Genomic DNA, 23,728 nt, shown 5'->3' on the forward strand with positions numbered 1-23,728 from the left:
GCTCCTCCACAACAGCAGGACAACCTGAGCCCTTGAGCTGCCTCTGACAAAAGCAGCAGTGTGTGGAGGAGGAGAAGGTGGCTATTTCCTTCTTCTTTCAGCTAAGTCCCCACTCCCCTGGCACAGCAAGAAGGGAAAATGCAGGGGACAGCATATACAAACCTAACAATTCCAAATTACTAAGCACAGAAAATTATAAGAAACAACCTAGTGAGAGACAGCTCCTTTAAACTATAAAAACCCACGTACAAACTTGAGGCTGTCAGCAAGATTCTTGCCAGATATGGTTCCATCAAATCCCATGTAATGATTTAGTCACACCACAGAACTGAATCCCAACTTAATACCAAAAGCATCCCATTCTCCCTGACAAAAGTCACAGACTGATACAGATGCTAAAACTTTGGTAACTGCTCTTCTTATGCTTAAATTCTGAAGGGCCAAATACTTATTTTGTAGCCCTTAGAACCTTAGACAGAAAAATGCAGTTCTTTTAACATTGTATATCAGATGTCTCTGACAATTATTAACATCACAGTGTATGCAAGTCACTTCTGGTAAACACTCAACTGTGCTGTAGACTCAAACATTCTGGTTTAGGTTTTCATGATGTATATTGGTTAAGGGTTTACCTAAAATTTCAGCTGAACACTTTTAAGATTCAGCTGGACTCAGTGCTGGGCCATCTTGTCCAGACCAGGCTTTTGTCAGGATAGGCTGAACCTCGAGGTCCTTTCCAACCTGGTATTCTACAAATCTGTGAAAATCTGCTGACCTGGACACACCACCACTGAAAAGAACATAATACAAAAACGAGACAGATATTTCTGGAAAAGAAAAAGCTATTTTAACTATCTAACTACAGTAAAATGACATTGAGAAAGAGTATGTTTATCTTTAGCAGCTGTCACAAGCCATCCAGGCAGGAACATGTGCATTTCCAAGACCTATGTCTATTCAATTAGAAAAAAAAAAAAAAAATTCAGAGCATTTTTCACTCTTCCTCGCTACCAGACTTGCAAATATATCACTTATTACAAAGTGCCAATTGCATTTCCCCTTGCCAGGTACTTGCAGACAGGTGAGCCAAAAGGTGTGGTGTGACCTTGACAAGTAGGCCAGCTCTCCAGAAGGCAGGTGATGCCTTTGCCAAAGTCACACTGGAAACCATCAAGCCTAAATGAAAGGCTTGTCACAAAATAGGCTTGATGCCATCAACCTTGGCTGCTGCACTTGCAGAAATCCACCTGAAGCCACAGAGCTTTATCTCTGGGAGTACAGAGAGCACCGAGTCAAATGTCATTTGCAAACACAGTAGCAAAACTGAGTACAAAAAACTTGTAACTAGGCTAAAGCATCTTCTTCTAATGGAGCCAAGAGCAGAGCTGTGAAGTATTCCCAAAAGCTGTCCCAGTTAACTGGATGAATAGCTGACTTCTCTAACTGAGGATGCAGATACTGAACATATTCTCAGTCAAAGCTAGATACCCCATTTCTGCCCTCCTTAGAAAAGCTAGCAGGATTTCAAGCCATCACTGAAGAGCTTGATGTGTATCACAGCAAGAGGATGACTGTTTCATTAAAACAGAAAATAAATCAACTTGGTCAGCAGGGAATAACTCAAGTAAATCCAGAATTTCATATTTCTTCCCATCCAAAAGATTTATCTTCCTTTTTACTACACTGCTCGTATCAGAGTGTCTCTGGAAGACAGTTTAAACAAGTAATAAGAATTCAAAAGCAATTACAACAAGAACAACTTGTGCCAGAAAATGGTTCTTGCAATAGCTGCCCATTACTCCCTGCAGAGACACAGAAATTGTTAACTCTGCTGACAAGAGAGTTGAGAAAAAAGCAGAGAAAGGGAGTGAGTAAGGATCGAGTCCAAGAGGTACTAAAAAAGCAGAGAGGAGATGCTCAAAATGTGAATCAATACATTTCTAGAAAAGACAAAACTCTGCCTGTGTGGGAAGGTTAGGCTCTGTGACAGATCTGCTCCTGCTTATATAGCAAGAGGAAACAAAAGTTGAGAGCAGCTTCACTGCTGCTGAGGTTGCTACCACACTGTTCAAAATGGATCATGCTCTTACAGGAACACCATTCTGCAGGACGTGACTTCATTAGAAAAAAACATTTTGCTGCAAGGTGATGACCAAAATCTGTGCAGAAGACCTATTTGAAAAACTAAACTTTGCCAATGCACTGCTAGAATTTTACATGAGGAAGGGAGGGAGAGAAGGTCCTATGCACCTCCACCTCTTACCTGTCTTGGCTAAGTGGGAGAGTTGGCATGTTTTATCTCCTTTCTGCTGAGCAGGCCTGGCTCCATTTCCTACAAGCTGCTCTAACTGCACTGAGCTGCATTTGAAAGCAGGAGCCCTGAGCTCTTATTTCAGGTATGCAAGTCAGCACTTTGAAAACAACCCCCAAGCACTGATTCTGGGCATTCACTAAACACAGAGACCCACTCAGTCCCCAACACCTCCTGTGTTTGCTTCCAGAATGGGAATCTTTCCAATTATCCCAGCCCCAGTGCTCTTGCCAGCCCAATGCAGTGCTTGCTCTCATTCAGGCAGCTCACTTCAGGCTGTGGGTTTTGTAGGTTAAAACAAAAAATACTTCTCATTCTGTCTCAAACAAAAAAAAAGGCATAATTTATAGAAACAGCAACAATTTAGGAAGCTCACTTCTAATACCTTACAACTTTGTTGAATATTGTTTCAAATAAGAAAGATTATAGCTGAAAGCAAAACACTTTTCTATTTACTCTATGCTCCATACATAATAGCTCCAAACAGCAAGAAATCTTTATGCTTATTTAAAATTCATACTGATGAGAGTTAACAAACTTTCTAAATAAAAATCTGCTTCAGGTCTTGCATGTTACTTTGGATTTTTCTATCTAGCCCAAGATAGCACTGACACTGACCAGAAATGGATTGAGTAAATAATCCAATCCACCATGCTAATTTCTATGCTATGAGTTATTTTAAAATAACAAACAACACTTACATAATCACAGCTAGTTCAAGAGAACCTTGAGGCACGTATCACATTAATCTTTTAACTCACTAACATTTCAAGTTCACTGTGCCCTTTAAGAAATGTTCGAAATTATTGTGCTGTGCCTTTGCTGCTCCGACCCACATGAATTTTTCTCTCTCCAACCAATGCATGGACAAAGGTATATTTGCAAGAATACTCCCTTTTAAAAAGTAGCTTGTGAGGAAAGAGAATATAAGCCAGGTAAAGATAAGCTTTCATCAAAAATATTCACTGGGAAAGCAGTCCCAAGGGAGGAAAGATTGGAGCTTCAGGACAAAGCTTACATAACATCTTCACAGGGCACGTAAGCAAGCTTGTCAGAGCAGGAGCACTTTAACAATGTTAAAAAACTAAAGTACTGTAATATTCATACATTTCCAATTTCCTCCTGCCCAAGCTGATGTTGCTGTGTTGGCTGTTAGGTACAATTAAAACTGAAAATTAGACCTTTCCTGGCCAATCCAGCACAGCACTCCTCACTGCACTGATGACAAACCAGAGACAGATGATTAAAGCAGCCCCTTCCCAGCTCCCTCAGAAACAGGAATCCGTGCTCTAGGCACTGATGAGGTTAAGCACTAACCAGAAGTGAGTCATTCTCAAAACACCATCAAGATAACCTGCACCAAAAACACTCAGAAAGCTTCTCCAATGATACAAATCATATTTTGGTCTTATCAGCACTGACAGATAAGCGCTTCTTAATCGTTCAGTGCATTTTTCAGCAAACTGCTTATTTCTCAACACGAACAAAGGTCAGCTGCTCTCACACTTTGTGTCCCTCTCCACAGTTTTGTTCTGCATGGGCAGAAAGATGGACACGATCTGCTTTTACTCATTAAACCCCACTCCCCCTTCCCCACCTCCATTTTTCAGAACCCTGGTATTAAATAAAGGCTGCAATTCCAAACTAAAATGTACTGTCCCCTTTCGTATTCTTAATTAAGTCCCCTTGTTTACAGATTGGCACATACACATGCAAATGAATGTGGGACCTGAAAACAATCTTCTCTAGTTTAGCTCCTGCCTAGTCCTTTGCTACTGTAACTCATCTCTTCCACAACCCTGTGGAGCAGTGATTTGGATACCTTTGACTCCACTGGAAGCTGTATTCAGAACTTTAGACTTTCTAAAAGTAACAACCTCCTTGTACCTGCATTCACGGCAAGGTTACAGCAATTTGATTTAAATGCCAGTGCAAGTCTTAAGGATAGCTGGTTCCTTTTCTCACCAGTATGGATCCCCCTTCCTTCTCCTCCCTTCTATCCATGAATTTCCTGGCAGCAATTACATCTCCCACCAGACTCTGCCAGAGGCTGCTCCATTCCACACTCAGTGGAATGGCTCCCAGGCTCCTTCCAGCAGCCACTTTCTGCATCCCCCACTATCTTCCTCCACACTGGGTGACCAGAACTCTGAGAAGCGTCTCCCAAGCCCCTTGAACACTTTCACCTCCATGGCAATTTTTCTCCTGGTGCATCCTCTCTGTGAGAATGAACAGTCATTTTAACAAGCACACAGCCCTTCTGGTCCTTTCTACTGCATGTGCTACATTTTCTAAAACAAGTTTGCATTCAGCTCCCAATTCCACGGAGCACTGTGCTTTGTTTCATTGAATTTTGTCCCATTTCTGCACTCTAATCCTCAGGGTCATTCAGTTCTGCATATCCAGCTTTTGTGTATTTATGAATCCTCTGAACTTGGCATCATTAGCCAAGTTTTATCAGCACACACCAAATTTTTGCACCAAAACCATTAATAGAAATACTAAATAAAGCAGATCCTAAGGCTAATCTTTGAGGAATTCCACTTATCCCTGCATTTTCCTTTCAGTAATACTGAATCTATTCCTGCTTAAACAATTCTTATACATCCTACAATTCTTCTATTAATTTCCATCTTCTCCTCCGTGGTTTATACTTTCCCAAGTCGTTCCTGTTTCAATGGAGTTCAAAGAAATAAGATTTATTGTGATTAATTTGATAAGATAATCAATTCTCTAGGCAAAGAAAGCTGTTACATCAGTCTGGCACAATCCATCTTGGTATTCCTTGATCCAATGAAGAAGGGAGATTCCTTGCCCTGTAGCTAAAGGTCATGCCCAGGAGTACAGGGGAGCAGCACACAAGAGTTTGAATCCTTACTGAAACATTTTGTTTTGCTTCTGTTCAAAAAAGGCCTCTGCATTTAGAAAAGAGCTTTGAAAAAGACATTGCTATGCTAAAACAAGATCATCCCCAATATGCATATATGGGATGTGCATTTTTGTTTACAAGTTTCCCTGCAAAAGCAAAACTTTGAGGGTAAGTGAGGGATAATGCACTGCACATCTAAGGGAGATGGGAGGCAGGGCACATCAACAGCCCCAGCTTAAAATGTAGAGCTGAAATACTGAAAGATGCTAAAATGGAAATGGAAAGGTAAAATTAAAACTGAGCTGGAGATTATAGTGGTTATTGGGTTTTTGGAAATGATCAAATGATAGGCTGAATAAAAATCAAGCACAAGTATTTGAGCTGTCTGACAGGAGCAAACCATCCCCTTGCTGATTAGTCTGTGCTATTTAAATGATAATTTCACTTTAAGGCAAACAGGGCTGCCTAATGCAGTGAAAGTGGCTCTTTAGAAGTGCCTGTATTTTTGAAAGCTTCTCCTTCACAGCAGAGTGAGCAGCAAAGTTGGAGCCATTTACACATAACATGGGTCACTACATGCTGAGAAGAGCCAAGCAACTTCTACCCAACTGTTTTCCAACAGTGTCAAACAATACTGGCAAGAAATACAGCAGCAGCTCAAAATGGAGTGCCTGGCTGGTGAGCCCCCATGGCAAATGAAACACCTGCTATGGAGCGGACAACACCAGCACACATTGCTGAATTACTCTCCACACAGTTCTTGGACTCAAACTACTGAAGTTCCTCAAATCATCCTTCACCAAAGATGGACAGTGTGCTAAGGTGTTGCTTAACAGCTTTTTCTGTCTCCAGAATGTCAGATCTGTGATCCTGGGAAGACAATCTCTTGAACTGTTCCCAGAGCTTTGAAATGCAAAGCAAGGACAGATATATTTTTGATCTGAGCTTGCTTACTTCTCACTCTGATTATCTGATTATACATTACAGCTGTGCTCTGCCTCAATGTCAGGTGCTCATCCGTTTTATTTTATACTCTTCCTATCTCTCCTTTAGCCTCCAGAGTTATTACTCTGATATATTCAAATGGAAATAAAAGCATTAATGGCAAAGGAGAAAGAACACTAATATTTTCAAACATCAGAGATAAGTACAGTGTTCTTTGGAAAAAATTAAGTGTCGGATAGGAAAGTCTGGCAGGAAGTTTTGCCCAGCATTTCAGTGAAGAACTGTAAAACACAGACCTACAACACTTAAAGGTATCTATGAAATGTGGTTGCTTTATCAAAACTAAGTGGATAAACCCCAAGAGAATGGGAGAAAACTAAATTCTGATTAAAGCACAGATTTGACATCGCACTTCCAAGCATCACATTCAAATGCATTTCTCCCAACACCCACACATGGACCGAAGTCTCCCAAAACTGCATCTGACTGCTCTGAGGCCTGGAGCTTCAGAATTTGAGATTACAAAGGAGCATTTTCTCCTCACGAGGCACAATAAGTGTTCTGTCATGGAAAGCTAAAACCTAAGGCAGCATGGAAAGTGAAGAATAATGTACATTTTAAAACAAGAGAACAGAATAATGAAGAACAAAAGAGCTTAGAGCAATACTCCAGCATACGCTGCATGTCACATTCAACAGGTGACAGCTTCCTCCAAGACTTCTCTATGTAAAAATTGGTGGCTTCAGCACAGGCACAATTACTCTAAGACAGCCACAGGTAGCTTTCTCTTTAAACTTGTACCTCACTCTAAAGCCAAAGATGCCCTTTGGAACTGTTCAGGCACTTCCCCCTCAAGAAGCTGCTAAACGCTGCTGAGGCAGTGCTTTCATCTTTCACAGTGCTAAGTCCTACAAATCCTGAGCACGTAGCCTTTATTTCTATATAAACACAATGATTACCCTCATCATCCCTTCCACATCTCCTGCCCTGCTTTGGAACAGCATAACTATTTATGCACCAACACAGGAGACCTGATGAAGGACCAGATCAGGAATGGGATTGCTGTTTCCCATTCCAGACTGCTTTTTTGCTCTGCAAGGACACCTCTTTCAGCTGCAGAGTTCACAGAACCAGAAGGTACCAGGGAGGAAGAGAATATTTTAAGACACACTGGAGTCAGAAGCCCCAGGTGAGACAGGAATGGCAGAGCTGCTCTAAACTGGGACTAACTCGTCCTGGCAGAACAATGCAAGGGAATTTCACTCAATATTAATCCCTGTGCAGAAGCCAGGAGAAAGCCCTATTATGAGGGATTTGGGGGAATATTAACAACCTGCATACATAAGCCCTCTTCAGAGAGTGAATTCTTTAGCATTTCCCAAACCTCCACCTTCAGTAGAAGGCAAAAAATAACAGTAAAATGCAGTACTGTGCCTGTACAGGACAATAGCAGATAAGCCATCCATGAGGTAAGCTGAGACCTCATAACCATAAAAGTTTCTCTAACAAGCACAGCGCTTTTTGGTTGTTGTTCTGGGGTTTGGTGCTTGTTTGTGGTGGTTTTTAATTACTTGTTCCCCCTATGCAGCATTTATTTCCCTACTGGGTACCCTGGGGATTCCCACTGTGAGGAGACAGTTTGTTTTACACTGGGAATCTTGTAAACAGCAGTCATGCAAATTTCAGTCTGTTCACACATCATAAATTACAACTATTTATGAAAAACTAAGACACAGAACATGATGCTTCAATATCCTCATACTATGCTAATCCTAATCTTCGCCTCTAATTAAAGACACAGTTCTAAAGTTGGGGCCATCAGTGGCCAACCCAGACAAACCAAACTTCTCACCCTCCAATAGAGAAATTAGTGCTATAGTTCAGGTCAGTGGTACAGTCACAGGGGGTAGCCAGCACCAAATGCTTTTAATTAGACTGATTTCTTGCTTGGTGACAAAAGACCACAGGACTACAATAGGCTATCCCATAAAAATACTTGCTCCACTATGGACTGATCATGCCAGAATTATAGCATTACTGGAACCAGCAACAATAACCCCTAGCCTTGTCTTGATTGGCTGCAGTTAATTAGGCATCCAGAGTAACATGAGTAATTCAAATTATTTCAACATGCACTACTTTGTATATCTGTCAACAGATTTTTTTTAAACTAGTAACCACTTACTCATAATGGACATTCAGAGAAAGACAAATTACTATCTTGTGAGAAAGGAAAAGATTATGAGCTTCATTCACTACTGCAAAGATATTCAATGCCTTGGATGGAAGAGAGTGCACAGTAACTAAGCATAGTTAATCAAGATTCAAAAAGGAAAGTAGAGAACTCAAATATTCTTTTTCTTCTATTCACTGAAAAAAAGAGCACTAATGCACCACTAAATGCAGAATCAAGAAATCTGATTCCCCTTTCCCTCTCTCTCTGCCCTTCCCCCAGCTCCAAAAGCAGAATGTGCATAGAAGGACTTCCCGTACTGAGCGTAGCACCTGGGTAATTATGAATTACAACTGTGCAAACCACTGTACTAAACAGAGATGCTTGCCACTTAATTAAACCCTTTGTTAGAGAGGAAATGCATACACATTCACACTATCTCCTCTCTTAATTGGTCTCAGACACTGCAGGAAGTTAGTCCCCAAGATGTGTCAGCCAGCCAGCCCACAGATGTTTCAGAAAGAAAACCAGGTCAGCATTCCCAGGTTCACTCCTTTGGCTCGAGGCAACAGGTCAGCAGATCAGTGTCTGCTCCCCCAAGGGAAAATGGTTCCTCAGCACTGGCCCAAATTCCTGCCAGACTGCACTTCCCTCGGCAGGCCTGGCCTGGCCAGCGAGCTCCCCAGCCAGCCACAGCAGCTCCAGATCTCACTGCTGCAGGCACCTGCACTCACCTTGGAGGGCTCTGTGGGCACTCCCCAAAGCCAGACTCTGTGAACCCCAAGTGTCTCTGGGTCAGCCTCACACCATCAGCACAGGGGACCAAGACCTGCCTGACCCCAGAACCAGAGTGGGATGTGACTCAGAACACCCAAGCCCCTGACCAGAGTCTCTGAGCTCCACACAAGAGTCCAAGCACACTTCTCTTCTCTCTGATACATCAGCTCCACTTTTAATTTCCACACTGTATTCCATGGCCCTTCAGAAAAGGACAGCTCAGATCCTCACAGAGGAAAACACTGAAATTATTCTGAAAAGTTGTATGAACAAAATCTTTTGGTTTTTCCTACACATGAACACCAAACCTGAGCTGACACTACCACTGTCAGGCAACAGAAAACAGTGCTCCAAAAAGGAAAGACTGACTTAAATAGGCCATGATCAATATATTTGATCACCAATATAAAATAGCTCTGCTGTGTATACAAAGATCTTTGAGCCCAGCAGGTGAATCTGTAAAAACTTTATGCTCATTACTTCCATTAAAAAAACATGAAGCAAAATTAGAAACAAACAAAACCAAACCCTGTATCACACATTACTATTTATTACCTCAAGAAAAGAAAAAAAGCTTGGCCTAAAACTCCTCAGAAGCTGTTGTTTGTAGCCCACCTGGCAGTCTTCACCCACTTGTATGACTCTTCAGCCAAAATCCAACCTTTCAAAACTTGCATTCTTCTGTCACTTATGGAATAATACAAAGACAAATTTAGCATTAAACCTTGTCAGCTGCTATCAATGGCTATCAGTACCTTCAGCATCTGAGTTACTGCCTCAGCTTTAACAAATACCTGATGCACATCTTTTTCCATCACTCAGTACTCCAGGGTATATCTATTTAAGGATAGCAAATCGCTTCCTAAATTCATTAGAGGACAAAAACAATATCAACCAAACACAGACAAACAGCAGCAAAAGAGGCTTATTTAGATTAATAGCTCACAGAACAAGCACCCTCATTTTTTACTTGGGCATCCTCTACATGCTGCAGAAGGGAAATGCAGAACAGCAACAGTGCTGCTCTGAGAATGCAATTCTAAGGCTTGGGGTGGGGAGAAAAGAATCAGGCTGTGAAGAACTCCTATTAAATAAGACAAAATTAAGAATATATGGTGTAAACATGAAGTTTACAAAGTCAGCTAGAAAAACATGTTTCATATTCCATCAGAGAAATCTGCACAAACCATTTTCATACCAAGGTACAGCCCAGAGTACTGGGCAAGGGGACGGTGACTGCATGCAGGCAGCATGAAAGAGTTTAAAAGCTCTGCTGGCAGCAATTAGGAGTTTTCCTGAGAGCAGCTGCCCCTTCCCAAGGCTGATGGATTCACACCAGGCTGAATCCCAGGCTGGAGCGATCCTGTTCCTTCTCCTGTAGGAGAGCGGGCGCCATCTCGTGGGAGTTCTGAGCTTTGTCACCCAAAAAAAGCTGCTGCTGTCACCCAAAACCTCCCCCAAGGATTTTCTGTTAAAATAGATTACCTGTTTAATGGTAGTAGAGGAGCTGCCTGGAAAATGTCTCTAAGCTAATAGTCCAATGCTGAAAAAACAACCGAGTGTGTCACGATTAACATGGTTTGTCAGTGAAGATGGTCAACAACTCAATTACTCAAAAACTGGATTTTGAAGAAATAGAAACTACATCAGCACATCCTGGAGAGACAGAGTACAAGAAGCTTGTTTTCTCAACACAGCCCTTTCCTAATAACAATCCTAAAAAAGCCATGTATAAATATCCTTCTATAGGACAGTGCACTCCAAAATAAATAAGGCTTTCTACTCACAGAGCAAGAATTTAACATTTTGTGGTTTTTTCCCTTTACAGCTGAAACCAATTCTGCAGCAGAAATATCACATCAGAGCAACACATGACAAATGTATGAAAATCCCTGGCAGCATAACAGTAACACACAAAAAGGACCTAGATCCACAGTAAAAACCAGAGCCAAGTATACTGCAAGGTAGGCAGCAAGAAGTTCAAGAAATCCAAAGGACATATAATTGAACACAAGAAAGATGACATAGATTTATAATGTGTACACATGAACTCTATATAGCACATATGATGAGTCCTATTTTAATATTTAGGTACAGCACAGGGATATTTTGCTATAGAGCTACAACTGTTTTTGTTTCTACTGTTTATGAAAAGAGAGAAAGCCCAGGAGCTTACAAGTGGAATCCAGAACGAGCAAACACAAGATTAGCCAGAGTCAACTGTAAATGAACTTGTTTTCCCCCAACAAGGTGAAGCATTATAAACACTCTTCCATTGTCACCAAAAAGAGACCAGTACTAAAAACAGTTGGATTACCACCACACTTGTGAAAGCTGCACCTCCTTCCCAAGTATTATTACATAAAATTACACTGCAAGGGCTGATCATAAGCCAATCTGACAAAAAGCCTGCTGGGAGCAGGCAATCAGTGAACAGAAACCACTGAGAGCAGACACTGAACAAGCCCTGTGGAAGTGCTAAAGGAAATGAAAAATCATCCTCTCCTAAAACTCCGCACACTGCATGCACTTCCCTTACATCCTCTGTACCAATGAAGAACCTGATAAAAAAAATATGAGAAATCCTTATTTATTCCCTTTTCCCTTTCTTATCTAGTTATTAGCAAACAGAACATTCCTCTGGCCCTTTGGGACAATCAGACAACTTGTTCCTGTTTATTTTCTACTGTGAGATGGGCAATTAACTCTTCTCAAACTTTCACCAACAGCATTCTCCAGGATCCATCCAGAACAATGATCTCTCACCATCTTCATCACCCTCACCAAAAATTAATGTAATTCATGCTGTAAGAAGTCTGAGCAAGAAAAGAAAAAGAACAATACGAGAGGGAGGGGGAAATCATCCAGTCCCACTTGCTCCAATTGCATGAAAAGATGATCTTTCTCAAGAGCAATTCCCCTTTCTGTAGAAGGTGCCATTAATAGCACTAAACAATATGACCCAATCACAAAACTAGCACTTCACAGTGAATATTCTGATTTTAAATGAAGGAGTTATTAGACTTCAACAGGCAGAATCACTTGGCTCCATTTCTCTCCCACTGTGAAATTACCTCGTTAAACCTTTAACAGCTTGAGATAAGTAAAAAGCTTTTACTCCAAAAGGTTTTGTGAAAAGGAATCCTATGATTTCTGTCCATACCTTGCCATAGGAGACTTAACATAATTCCATCTTCATCTAAATGTATGTAGGAGAGAACCTCAAGCATGCTACCTACCAGCAAGCCTCTGGAAAAGGTTTGTTATCCTCATTAAACAGAAAACACTGAGAAAATTAAGGGAGGTTCCCCAAGTTGGAACACAAGCATCTTTTACGTGAAGCAGTGATGTGTCCAAACCATATGTGCATTTCCAAACAATCCCAGCAGTGTGCAGACACAGCTCTGTGGCTGGGTATGTGGAATGAATGGAATGAAGAAACAACTGGCAAGATGAGGTTCTGCTGCTCATGTTTTAGCCTTGACCCAGTGTGAAAGGTGATCAATGCTCATATCAATTGTTTACAAAGAAGCATCTTCTTTTCTCATGTAATGACACTGTAAATATTTAGAGAAAATAAAAGAGTGTTGAAACATAAAAGATTCATATATACACAGAACACCTTCTGCAGCAATAGAGAATGATCAAAAATTCCACTATTTCCAGATTCTTTTTATAACACATACACAGGGACCTTAAAAAATCTGGTTCACTGCTCCAGATGTCAGGAGGAGCTGTTGAGTACCAGCACACAGACCAGCTGGTGTTACAAAACACAACTGGGGAGTGGCTTTGACAAAATAACTAAAATAACATTTCTTCAGCTGCTTTAAAGAAAGAAAAGTCACAACATGATCTAGCAGCTAATTTTGATATCCAGATTTCAAAGGAAATACATTTACAACAGTTTGCCACAAGTAGCACACAATCTCTTCTCTGGACATCTAAAATTCTTAGAAATTCACTTATTAAGCAAGTGGAATCTCTAACTAAACAAAAATGCAGCTATACACAAAAAGTTTCAAGAATTCAAAACTGATCCCCAGCCTCAAAGACATTACTCAAGGTGAGTTGGTGAAAAACATTTCTTAGTTCCAAAAGTTACATTTAAAATTGTGTTATCTTACTTTCTTCTCATATATAATAAAATGCACTAAAAGAGGTTCCACATGAAGAAGGGACAGAAAGAAAGCATGACCAACACACTTAAAAGATCAGCCAGAAGATTAAGAGGAAAGAGCTTAAAGGTCTTACTTTCCTCTAGAGCTGTGAGTACATACCTGATATTTAAGCCAGTGCTCTGATCCAGTTTCTCCCAGCTTTGTAATTTTCCCAGAAGTTTCTAAAGTGAAGATTAAAAGTAGAGTTAGACATAGACACATGTTCTAACAGCTCACCAGAGCTGTTAGAAAACTCAAACCCAGAGTTTTCTCATAATTCTCCATGCAAAGTCAGTGTCATTCCTTCTCCTGCTGTGGATTTCCTGTTCTTATTCGCATTTTTGGTTTCTCATTCTGCAGCCCTGGATACCAAGGTTCTTCACACACACCTGTTCAACAACACCATGTCTGGACAGAGCTTGATGCCAGAAAAAGCCTTTCCAGCAAAAGAAAGGTAAAAGAGAAACATCAAGGCTAAAATAGACACTATGGTGAGATTATTCTGTACACAAAATCTCCAGCTGAACAGTAAATATCCCTTTTGCCTTTTACACCTTCCTTGCCATAACTCCCCTCATGCTGACTTTCCAGTTTGGAAACGTCTGGTTCGAGTCTATTAATTAAAGGAGGTATCATATCTTAAGTAACACAATACAGGAAAAGCCTAAAAGTCAGGACAGGCAATAGAGGAAAGTCCTGTTCTGCTCATCCACCAGATGTTCCCAGCACCTCACCTCATTTTCCAATTCCACAGTCACTAGCTGTGCTTGGACTTTCTCATAACGTTCCAGCTTCCTTTGGAGACCTTCCACTTCCTCTTTAAGCAAACCATTGTTTTCTTTCATTTCCCTGTGATGAAAAGACAATTACTACAGGTTCACGCAATTCAATTCCCTTTCACAAACTTTCAGATATACAGGAATCCCATGGGAATCATGACATTCAACTGACTCACTTCTATAACCTTCACAGCAAAGCCACTGCTACCAAAAAAACAGTTATATTGAATTTTTTTTTCTACTCTAAATACCATCCTAATTATGCCCAAACAAGCTGAAGCTTTGTGTCTGCTTTACTATTTGTCAAAACAAGGGTAACAAAAGACTCCAAACTCTGCTTTTCAGTCTGGCTGGAACACAGCAAGCAGAACAGACCTGGGGTTTGGAGGGCTGCTTGGTTTTACTTCAATAGAGGTGTACAAGGATGAAATAAAACTGTATAAAAACAAATGACCTTTAATCTGTTGGTATGTTCCAATGTAGAAAAACAAGCATGAGAAAAAATTCCAAGACAAACAATTTAAAATTATAATGAAATAATTACAAGACCAAAACCTAGGAAAATTACTTAACTTAAAAAAAAAAAAGCTGGCAAGATGACTCATGTAATTTTACAAAAAGACAAACAACAACAAAAACCACCCAACACTTTAAGGCAATTTATTTCACATTACATTTAATTTTTCAAACTGATTGCCACTTTGACAATCCAGAAAGCCTACGCTACCCAATGGCTGTATCAGAGTGCTTTAGAAATTTAAACAAGACACTTTCTAAACACTATGCTGGAACAACAGGCCTTTAAAACAGTGGTAACAAAAGCTAAGCAAAACCAGTTCTTAAAGAAATGCTCAGCTGCCTCTTCTCCCTACAGGAAATTCTTTCCCCAAGCTGTATGGAGTTCATCACTACCTTTAAACATTGAGTTTTGTTCTAACAATTCAAAATCACCACCCAGGACAATGAATGCACATTCTGTGAGGCTCCTGTGTTCAAGACGATTCCTCAGATCTTGTCAGATCTTCTTATCTAGTAAGCACCACGACACTGCTCAATTCATAACCAGTATTTGTGTGAAATACTTCCTTCTGAGCTTTCCCATGTGGAAACCCTAAAGAGGGATGTAAAGTGCAGACAGTGCAGCTGTAGCATGTATAGAACAGAGCCCTCAACACCTGAACCCTTCCTTCACCTGAAGTAGGCATTTTCCTCCCTGAGCTGGCGCAATTCACGCTCCATTTTTGGGAAACGAGACAGCTCTGCCTTCATGTTCTTGACAATTACAGCATCATGTTCCTGCTGGGACAACTTCTGCTCCAGATCCTGGAAAACATGGGATGAGAACAGGACAGCAACGAGTAAGTTGGAATTTGTAAGAGCTATTTCTGCATTGTATTTTTTAAGATCAAATCAAGGACTGGAATGAAGCTGGAAGGGAACTCTGAGGGTCATGTTTTCCAATCCATGCTCAAAGCAGGGATGAATCTTGTTTCACTTTTAATACCTGGGCTGGTCTCTTCTCTCTACACTTGCTTAGTCCAAGTTCATAACAAAAAGCCCTCAGTTACTCATTAAAACGATCCTCTTCTATCAACTGAACCAAATCTGTGATTTTCTTGTCCTCTATCCCTCCACCAATGAAGTGCAGAGGAAAGCAAGAATTAGGTACAGAAAGAAACACAAATGTGCATTTCAACATTATGGTAAATGTTGGGGAGTTTTCCAATAAAAAACTGAATTATTTAGGGCTGTGTTGCAGACTTATATCCTGTTTTCCATCTTTTCATTTCAATGGAGAAAGTCTCCTCTTGCTGGCAATTTGGTTGGTTTCACAGCAAGGCAGTGCCACTGTCAGCACTGCTCAAATCAAAGTAACTCTCCACATCTGCCTCTGCCAGGAAGACAAGACAAATTAAAAAGATACATTCCCACCAACCTATGTGCTCATTTGGAAGCACAAACAGCATCTCCATACTGATGTTTAAGATAGTGTAGTTTTGAAAGCTTTAGAAGTAATTGCACTTTCTAAACACAACTGCAGAGGAAGGATCTTCTGGGAAGCAGAAAATAACTGTAGCTGCTGGGCTCATCACACACCATTTGAAAAAAGATCACTCTAGAAGCAGTCTTTTGCAGAGCAAATTGGCAAAAGACCAAAAAAAGCATTCCTACAGAGCACTGCTCAAGGATATAAATCACCTTTCTATAGAGAAAGCATGCTTTTTTCAATCAATTGATACAACAAAGGCAAAGTGTCATGTTACAGCTAATTGTAGATAGCCTGGTCCACCCAAGCTCAACCCTTGCTAGCAACCAACTCAGGTACTTTTTTGACAAACTAACTTTTTACTTCTGCAATAACCAATTTTTTTAAGAAGCAGCATTCTGTTCTTCCACTGAAGGAATTAAAATCTAAAGCTTTATATAGGTCACAAAGTTTCTTACCTTAATCTTCTGTTCATATTCTGTCAGTAAGGACTGGCTTGCTTGCAGTGTCTGGATTTGCTGACTTGCCTCCTGCCATTTCCTGTCAGATGAAGACACAAGAAGCACTTGAGCACCCAGGATTCAGGTACCACAAACAACCCACCTTCAGAAGTCTCTGACCAACAGAGTCAAACAGCACTAACAAGGTAAATGCTACTCTTATATAACACGTGCTCTTTCAGTCTCACACTCCTATCAGCTCCATCTTATTCAGAGACAAAAATATCCATTCATTTTAATAAAAAGAAGCATATTGAGAAAAATACAAAAAAAAAATCAAGCCACTTAACTCTGACAACAACAAATATATACTCAGAGTAAACAAAACTTCACAACTTAGAAAATTAAGAGCTGAAGTTAGCAAGCAAGGAAAAACACTCGTAACTTTCAATTACCCTTCCACTATGATTTAAGGTTTCATATTTTTGATCTGTTCAGTCCATAACGTTCAGATCAGCCTTTCCCACCCACATCCCTTCTGTTAACTCTCCACCACGAACATGAAACACCAATGAGATTTAAAGCTCGAGTTTGTGGGGTTTTTTCCTCAAGGTACAATTAATATTGCACCTCAGAGTTGGTTTCAAACAACAGTTATAACCTGCACACCCAGATCAAAGAACCCCTTTGAAGAGCAGAAATCAAACACCATTGAAAGTTTTCTGGTGATGACAGCTGCACAAGACTGAAGTTCTGTTTGCCTTTTTCTCCCTACAGTCATTCATTCCTTGCTTACTTTTTTTCGATATCCAGCTGCTCCATCAGTTCCAGCTTCTGAGAGTCTTGGCTTGTCATCTGCATCTCTTGGTTCATTATATTCCATTGCAGCTCTGATATTTTCCCTTTTAATACAGTGATTGTCTGAATTAATGGGAAAAAAAAAAGCATAAACACACAAGGCTGTGACTTTCCAAGCCAGATATTATGGACGGTGATAGAAATAATTTCCAACTAAAAAGTGTTAACACAATCTTAGAAACAATCCCACACTCCTGCAAAACTTCAGACCTGTAAACCTACAACCTACCTCAAATAAGTGCAAGAGAAAATAATTTTGCACTTGCACTTGCCATCCAAATTGTCATTTACATTATCTCTTAAACGGGTGACCTCAAAGTAGCATGAAAAACATCAAACTTTAAAGTTAGGTGATATTTTTTTCTAAATATATTAACTCTAAAGAAAAGCTCACAGGTTTGTTTCAATAACCATTACTCAGCTACCTGTAACAGAGAAAGAGAGAAATCTCTCAAAACATTACATATGTAGTGTGTCTTCCAGACAGAGAGACAGGTAGAGTTCTCATCTTGATACTCATAGGAATAAAAGAACACAGAGACAGAACAGCAGCACACATCTTTTAGACATGTTTGGTTTCTCTAATGTACCATCACTCTCCCCTGGTTTTAATCACTGATAACTGGAACATTAAATCAATTTGCCTCCTTTATCACATTGCTACATTTCCAGCGATGCCTAGGTAGGAGCAGGGCTTAAGGAGTTAGTGATTGCTGATCAACAACTGCTACAGGAAAGTTCCAAATTAAATAGCTGAACTTAACTAAAATGATATCTGAGAAGGTTGAGGGTTGAGAAGATGGTCTGGGCACCAAATATCCTGAAACTGTTACCCAAGTATTCATTCCAGGCATTTAAGACACTTCAGAAACAGACACTTGGTTCATAATGTTGCTCTCATCCACTCTACCGTTCTCTTGACTTCCCTGAACGCTTTCCTGTATTATCTCCTCCATCACTGTCCCTTTCTTCACATTTCTGAGCCTAGATGCTGGATGTTGCACCTCACACTTTTTTTCTCCTTCTCCACATCATCTTGTCTAAGAAATCTCTTCTCCTTCTGACCTGCTCACTTGTATCTGGGCTTGGTTTGATTCTAAACTTTGACAGAAAAGACACACACCACGAGGGTTTATTCATTTCCAGGTGATTAACAGAATGTTCCAGTTATTTTGTTTAAGGGCTTTTTTAATCAAAAAGGGCATTTTGAAGTCACAAGAACTGCAAAGTCACCTGGAGCTATGGATGGATTAAAAAATACTTTGTTCTTACTTCATTAGCTTCAGCTAATTTGCTCTCCTTCTCTTGCAGCTTCTTACTCATTGTCTCCATGCTCTTCTTATAAGATTTGTTCATCTCCATTTGTTCTTTCAGTTTATTTTCAGCCTCTGTTTCCCTTTCCTGGTACTGCTTTATGCGCGTGAGCAGCTCCTGGTTACGGTCAGCCTCTCTCTGGCCAAGGGTAAAAACAAAAAGAGACTTAAGAAGAAAGCAGCAGAAAGGTGAAGCCATTTTTCCTTCTTTTGTCCTCATTCCTCATTACTATGATCACCAGTGGTAATTGCTTCATCGTGAAGCAAAGTTACTCAGACCACAGCTTTAACCTAGCAAGGACAAAAATTCATCAGCAGTAACTCAATGGAATTACCCAAGGAATTACCCAGGGAAGTAGAGCTGGAAAATTAAGAGACCACTTCTTCCAAATCTCTTACACTAAGACATGACTACGAGAACACAGATGTGGCTTCACAAAATCCATTGCACACTCTCCAGCAGATTAAAGATGAAAACATTCAATCTCCAATTTAAAGCTGACCCATAAACAGAAAACTGACTTTCAGAAACTCAGACCTCAACAGCTGGGTTAATAAGACTAACTTCCCTCTGCAACTTCTGGAATTGAGGCCATTTAAAAGAAAGTATTATCAACTAATACAACAAATATTCTTGCAGTCTGACAACCTTTCATATACCATTTCAGTTTACTCCTACCTCAAATTGATCAATACTTATTGAAAAAATGCATAGCAAATTGTTTTGCTAATCAAAGCAACTGGAGACACGGATTTGCATAGTAAGCAAGGATTATGCAAAGCAATGTGAGGTTCCTAAAACCTTTATCCACATGACTCAGAAAAACACAGAATCTGAGCAGGGTAATTACCACAGTGCTGGATTAGTGCTGCTCCCTTTTTTTGTACCAGTACTTCAAGGGTTTCTGTGACTGACTCAGCTACATTCCAGTTTGAACTCTTCCTGGCCTAATCCCACATCACCTTACTTCAGAGGAAGAAGGAATTTAGTCACTGACTCCCTATTTCACAACCACACATTAAATCTGTCACCCTCATAAAATACAACAAAACGTACTTATTATTTTTTACTGATTTCTTTTTCAATAATCACCCACATAGAAGACATTTATTATGCTACAAAAGCCACTGATCCACAGCTTATTTCAGTAACATCGTTAAGCAAACATATGTGGGCAGAAAAGCAGAACCCAATAAAAGCTATTAGGCCCTGAGTGAGGCTCACTGTTTTATCAGTGCAGGCTCTCTTGCGTGACACTGCATGGCTGGAACTGCTGCCATTCCAATTAATTACAGTCACACAAACCAAATGCTTGCAATTGTGCCAGCAGAAGTTTAAACCCTCTAGGAGAAAAAAAAAATTAAATACTTCTGGGAGAAACATATAACAAATCCCTTTTGTCACTGCCACCCATGACAACTTCAGTGCTAAGCTAACAGAATCCTGTGATCAGATCATCAGTCTGTGAACCTAACGAGGCTTCAAGTTCACACTCTTGTGCACATTAGCAAGTTAGTGCAGTGCACTGAGAGGGGACGTGCAGAGCAGTTCTGTAGACGTGTTGGTGCTGGCAACTTGACACCCACACCTGCAGTAAATGCAAACACAGTAAATGCATTCCAGAGTCACTGAAGTCCTGCTCTGAAGACAGTGTCCATTAGCAGTTGGAGAACACCAGGCTTGCTCCTGGAGTGCACCTTTCAGCTTAGTTTCACTCCAAAGAGTAACTATACGCATTCTGAGACAGACCACCGCAAACCAAAGCACATCCCTGACCCAAACCACTGATGTAAATGCTCTCCATGTGTTCTGGCTTAGGCCAATGCTCCCAAGCCATGAGCAGACATCCCACTCACCTCATAGTTCCTGGCATTGGTATTAGCTGCCTTCTCCAGCTCGATGCGAGCTCGTTTGTGGCTCAGCTCCATCTGCATCTTCTCCCGTTCCACCTGCAGCAGCTGGGATTTGGAGTGGATCTGCCCAGCTTGTTCCTCCAGCTGGCCAGTTCATGTGTGAGAAGGGACATTGCACACCATTAACAGCACAACAGTGTCATCATGCCCTGTACTGCTCAGCTGACACTACATTGCCATTTTACAAACTACCACATTTGTGGCACCTCTCACAGCAGCTGTAGATGGGGAAACAAAGAGTTCAACACCACGCTCAGGAACCCACATCAAACCAAGGTGAATTGGAAAGAAAACTAATTCCTGGTTCTTAAGTCAGAATTTCTCAGTCTCTAGATGTAGTCTGACAAAATTTACTTCTCTATCTAAAAAGCTAATTATGAACTCCCCAAGGCTAAGAAGCACAGATCACGCTCCCAATAAAAGTAACTGCTGAACAAAATAACACATTTTTCCATGACCTCTACAACATTACACTTCATTTTTTCACTCAAATCACCTGAGAGCGCAGACAATACTAACAGCAATGCTCACATCCTGGTGATGTACATCCAACACACAGCCAATGGAGACTCTCACCAGAGAGAGCCTCCTGCAACTAGTGCTGCCACCAGAAATGTAGCACAGACAGAAAAAGCTTAAATTTTTGTCAACATCTCAAATGCAAAGCAAATTTACATTAAAAAGAATCAAACTTATTTTATACTTAGAGGCTGAAATAGAAATTATATTAAGATACAGAATACAGAAACTTCATTCCAGCCTAATACACAGTCCCTGGGATCTAAGATTGTCAATTTACTTTATGCTTTATGAGCCTGAAGCAGCTAACAGAAAAAAAAAGTAAATAACTCAGGTGGATAAGAAAGCACAACTGGTTTGCATATCAAAGCCACAGCTCAATGCAAGTCTCCTGAATGTGTCCAGGCAAAGAAGCTTTAAATCCTGAAAAAAGGCAACAAAGTGTCTTACTAGAAAAAACGTTAAGATATAAAGCTCCTTTGTTCAGCAATACAAAAACAACTCACAATTTAATTTCCTGAGCTGGTACACAGATATAACTAGCAGGGAATAAATTCAAAGGACCTTTCTTAAACTTTTACAAAACAGAAATAAATCTGTCTGACACTATAAAAAAATTAAATGTATTCTGGAAAAGATTCCAGAATGGCGACAGCAAGCCTCCTTTATTTGTTTGCATCAATTTCAGAACGTCAGTTTCAGAAAGAATGGTCAGAACTGAATGAAATTCCCAACTTTGGGAATCAAAAGGAGCACATGACCACGCTGAAGTGATACTGCAGGAATCACCAACATGAGGACTCCTCACCTGCATCCTCTGCTGGTACTGCATCTGTAAGGAGCTTTGAGAAGATCCAGGTGTAGCCAGCCCAGACACTCCCTCCATTCGCTGTGAAATGAAGTTGTTGAGGGATCTCAGGGTGGAGAAGACAGTGGTATTATTTTCCAAGTCCTCCATGGCTCTGGAAATAGACAGAAAATCATCAGCAAAACACTCAGAGCAAGATGCTCTGCTAAAGAGGGATCCATCACTGCCCTGAGGAAACACTAAACACGAGGTCTTCCAATTTATAGGGTAAGAAACAATCTGCAATCTGCACTGCTGGGATCCACAGAAAACATGACCCCACCCAGGCTGAAGTCATAATTTCCTATGAAATGAGAAAAAGATGCAAGACAGCCTCTTCTTCTCTGACCAAACCAAACTCATTGTTCTTCCCCCTAATTTGTGAAGCTGATGGGAGCAGAACTAACTCCACAGCAGCAGCAAACCCTTCCTGCTACACAACTTGTTTCTGGCTTCCCAGAAGCACTTTGGACTCTAATTTTCAACAAGTCTTCCCAAGTCCATTGATCACTTGTATAAGTGAAACTGCATCTCATTATTCATATAATGAAATGTAGCTCTTTTTTCCAATTCAGAAGGGTACTAAGTAAAAGGCCAAAGAGAAATCAAGCGTGGAGCTCAGAAAAGCCTGCAAGGTTTCCCAGATTTCAGGAAACCTTAGGTGAATCCCTCCAGTGAGCGCCCGCTCCATAAATCCCCAGAAACACCGGAAAAAGTCCAGGACCAGGAAAGACAGCCACAACAGCCACATGGCTTGTAGCACAGACAGAGACCTGGGGCTGCCTCCGGGCTCCTGCACTCCCGGGGTTACCCAGCAGTTACTGTCTGCATTTACAGCATCACGAGCAGGAGGCGTAAAGGCGGCGCAGAAGCAACAGATCTGCCAAAACCCAAACCGCGCTCTGGAGCAGCAAACGCACCTGCCGGCAGGCAGCTCCAGCACGCCCGTTCTCAAACCTACCAGCAATTAAGACATTGAGGTGTGTGACCCGGTCCGCTTCAGGAACCCCCGTGGCCAAGGCTCCCTCGGGGCACGCAGGGACCCGCGGCGGGCAGCGAACACCGAGAGCGGCCGCGGCGGGCACGGGGCGGCTCCGGGCACCGAGGGGTTCGCCGGCACGACTCCCCCGGGGGAAGAGCGGGGTGGGACGGGCGCGGGCGGAGCCCTCGTTGTCTCCCCTTTCCCCCCGTCCGTCCGTCCCTCCCTCAGCGCTCGCCGCCGCGCGCCCCGCTTGGATCTCCCTCCTCACCCCGGCCACGGGACCTCGCGGGAACTCCGCGCCCGCCTCTCGCGAGAACGGCGGCGCCGGCAGCCGTAACGGCGGCATTACGCGCGCAGCGCTCCGCGCGCTACCGTAATGCCCCGACAAGGTGCGAGGGAGCTTGGAGCTCGGCCCGACCCCCCAAAAACCGCCCCGCGCCCTCCTGCTCCGGCTCCTCCAGCTTCCAGGTGAGCTGCTGATGATGAGAAAGGCCTGGGAGTCTTGAAAACAGCCTCTCATATAACTCATGCCACAGTCAGCCTGATAAAAGCACTATTTAATAAAAATTTGTCACTTTCAGATAAGGCAGCGGCTGAATTTATTTGTGCAAACAGATTTCCGGCAATTCAGTCATTCTCCCTACTGGGATCTTAGGAACATCTTGTCTTTTCGCCTGAGAAGCACCACTGGCCACACCAAAAAAGCACTGGGGAGATGATCTGCACGGCCATGAGCCTGTCCCACTGGCACTGACTGGATTTATGAGTGCCAGGAAGCAGCAGCTCCTAAACATAACCTGTGCTGCAGGAGAGGCAGCAGAGCCATGGGGCTGAACGTTCTCAAGCCAGCCGCG

At 41.6% G+C, this 23,728-nt stretch overlaps 1 protein-coding gene across 5 annotated transcripts in view; it reads right to left on the reverse strand.

The window, feature by feature from the left end:
* Nucleotides 1–23,250, reverse strand: part of MAD1L1 (mitotic arrest deficient 1 like 1) — a 348,819-nt gene extending 325,569 nt beyond the window's left edge. For 2 of the 5 annotated variants that reach the window (XM_068207072.1, XM_068207070.1), the window contains exons 1-9: nt 23,110–23,250; nt 21,854–22,007; nt 20,470–20,610; nt 18,572–18,751; nt 17,238–17,362; nt 16,460–16,541; nt 15,207–15,337; nt 13,970–14,084; nt 13,356–13,417 (exon numbers count right to left, since the gene is read on the reverse strand). In XM_068207072.1, the coding sequence (XP_068063173.1) occupies nt 13,356–13,417; nt 13,970–14,084; nt 15,207–15,337; nt 16,460–16,541; nt 17,238–17,362; nt 18,572–18,751; nt 20,470–20,610; nt 21,854–22,003 (986 nt within the window). In that variant the 5' untranslated portion in view covers nt 22,004–22,007; nt 23,110–23,250. Of the gene's footprint in view, nt 1–12,238; nt 12,448–13,355; nt 13,418–13,969; nt 14,085–15,206; nt 15,338–16,459; nt 16,542–17,237; nt 17,363–17,528; nt 17,730–18,571; nt 18,752–20,469; nt 20,611–21,853; nt 22,008–22,812; nt 22,961–23,109 lie in introns of those variants that run through there. The other 3 variants (XM_068207071.1, XM_068207073.1, XM_068207074.1) reach the window with 3 other exon arrangements.
* Nucleotides 23,251–23,728: the final 478 nt, after the last annotated feature.

Source organism: Anomalospiza imberbis, chromosome 16, assembly GCF_031753505.1.
Source record: "Anomalospiza imberbis isolate Cuckoo-Finch-1a 21T00152 chromosome 16, ASM3175350v1, whole genome shotgun sequence".
NCBI lineage: Eukaryota > Metazoa > Chordata > Aves > Passeriformes > Viduidae > Anomalospiza > Anomalospiza imberbis.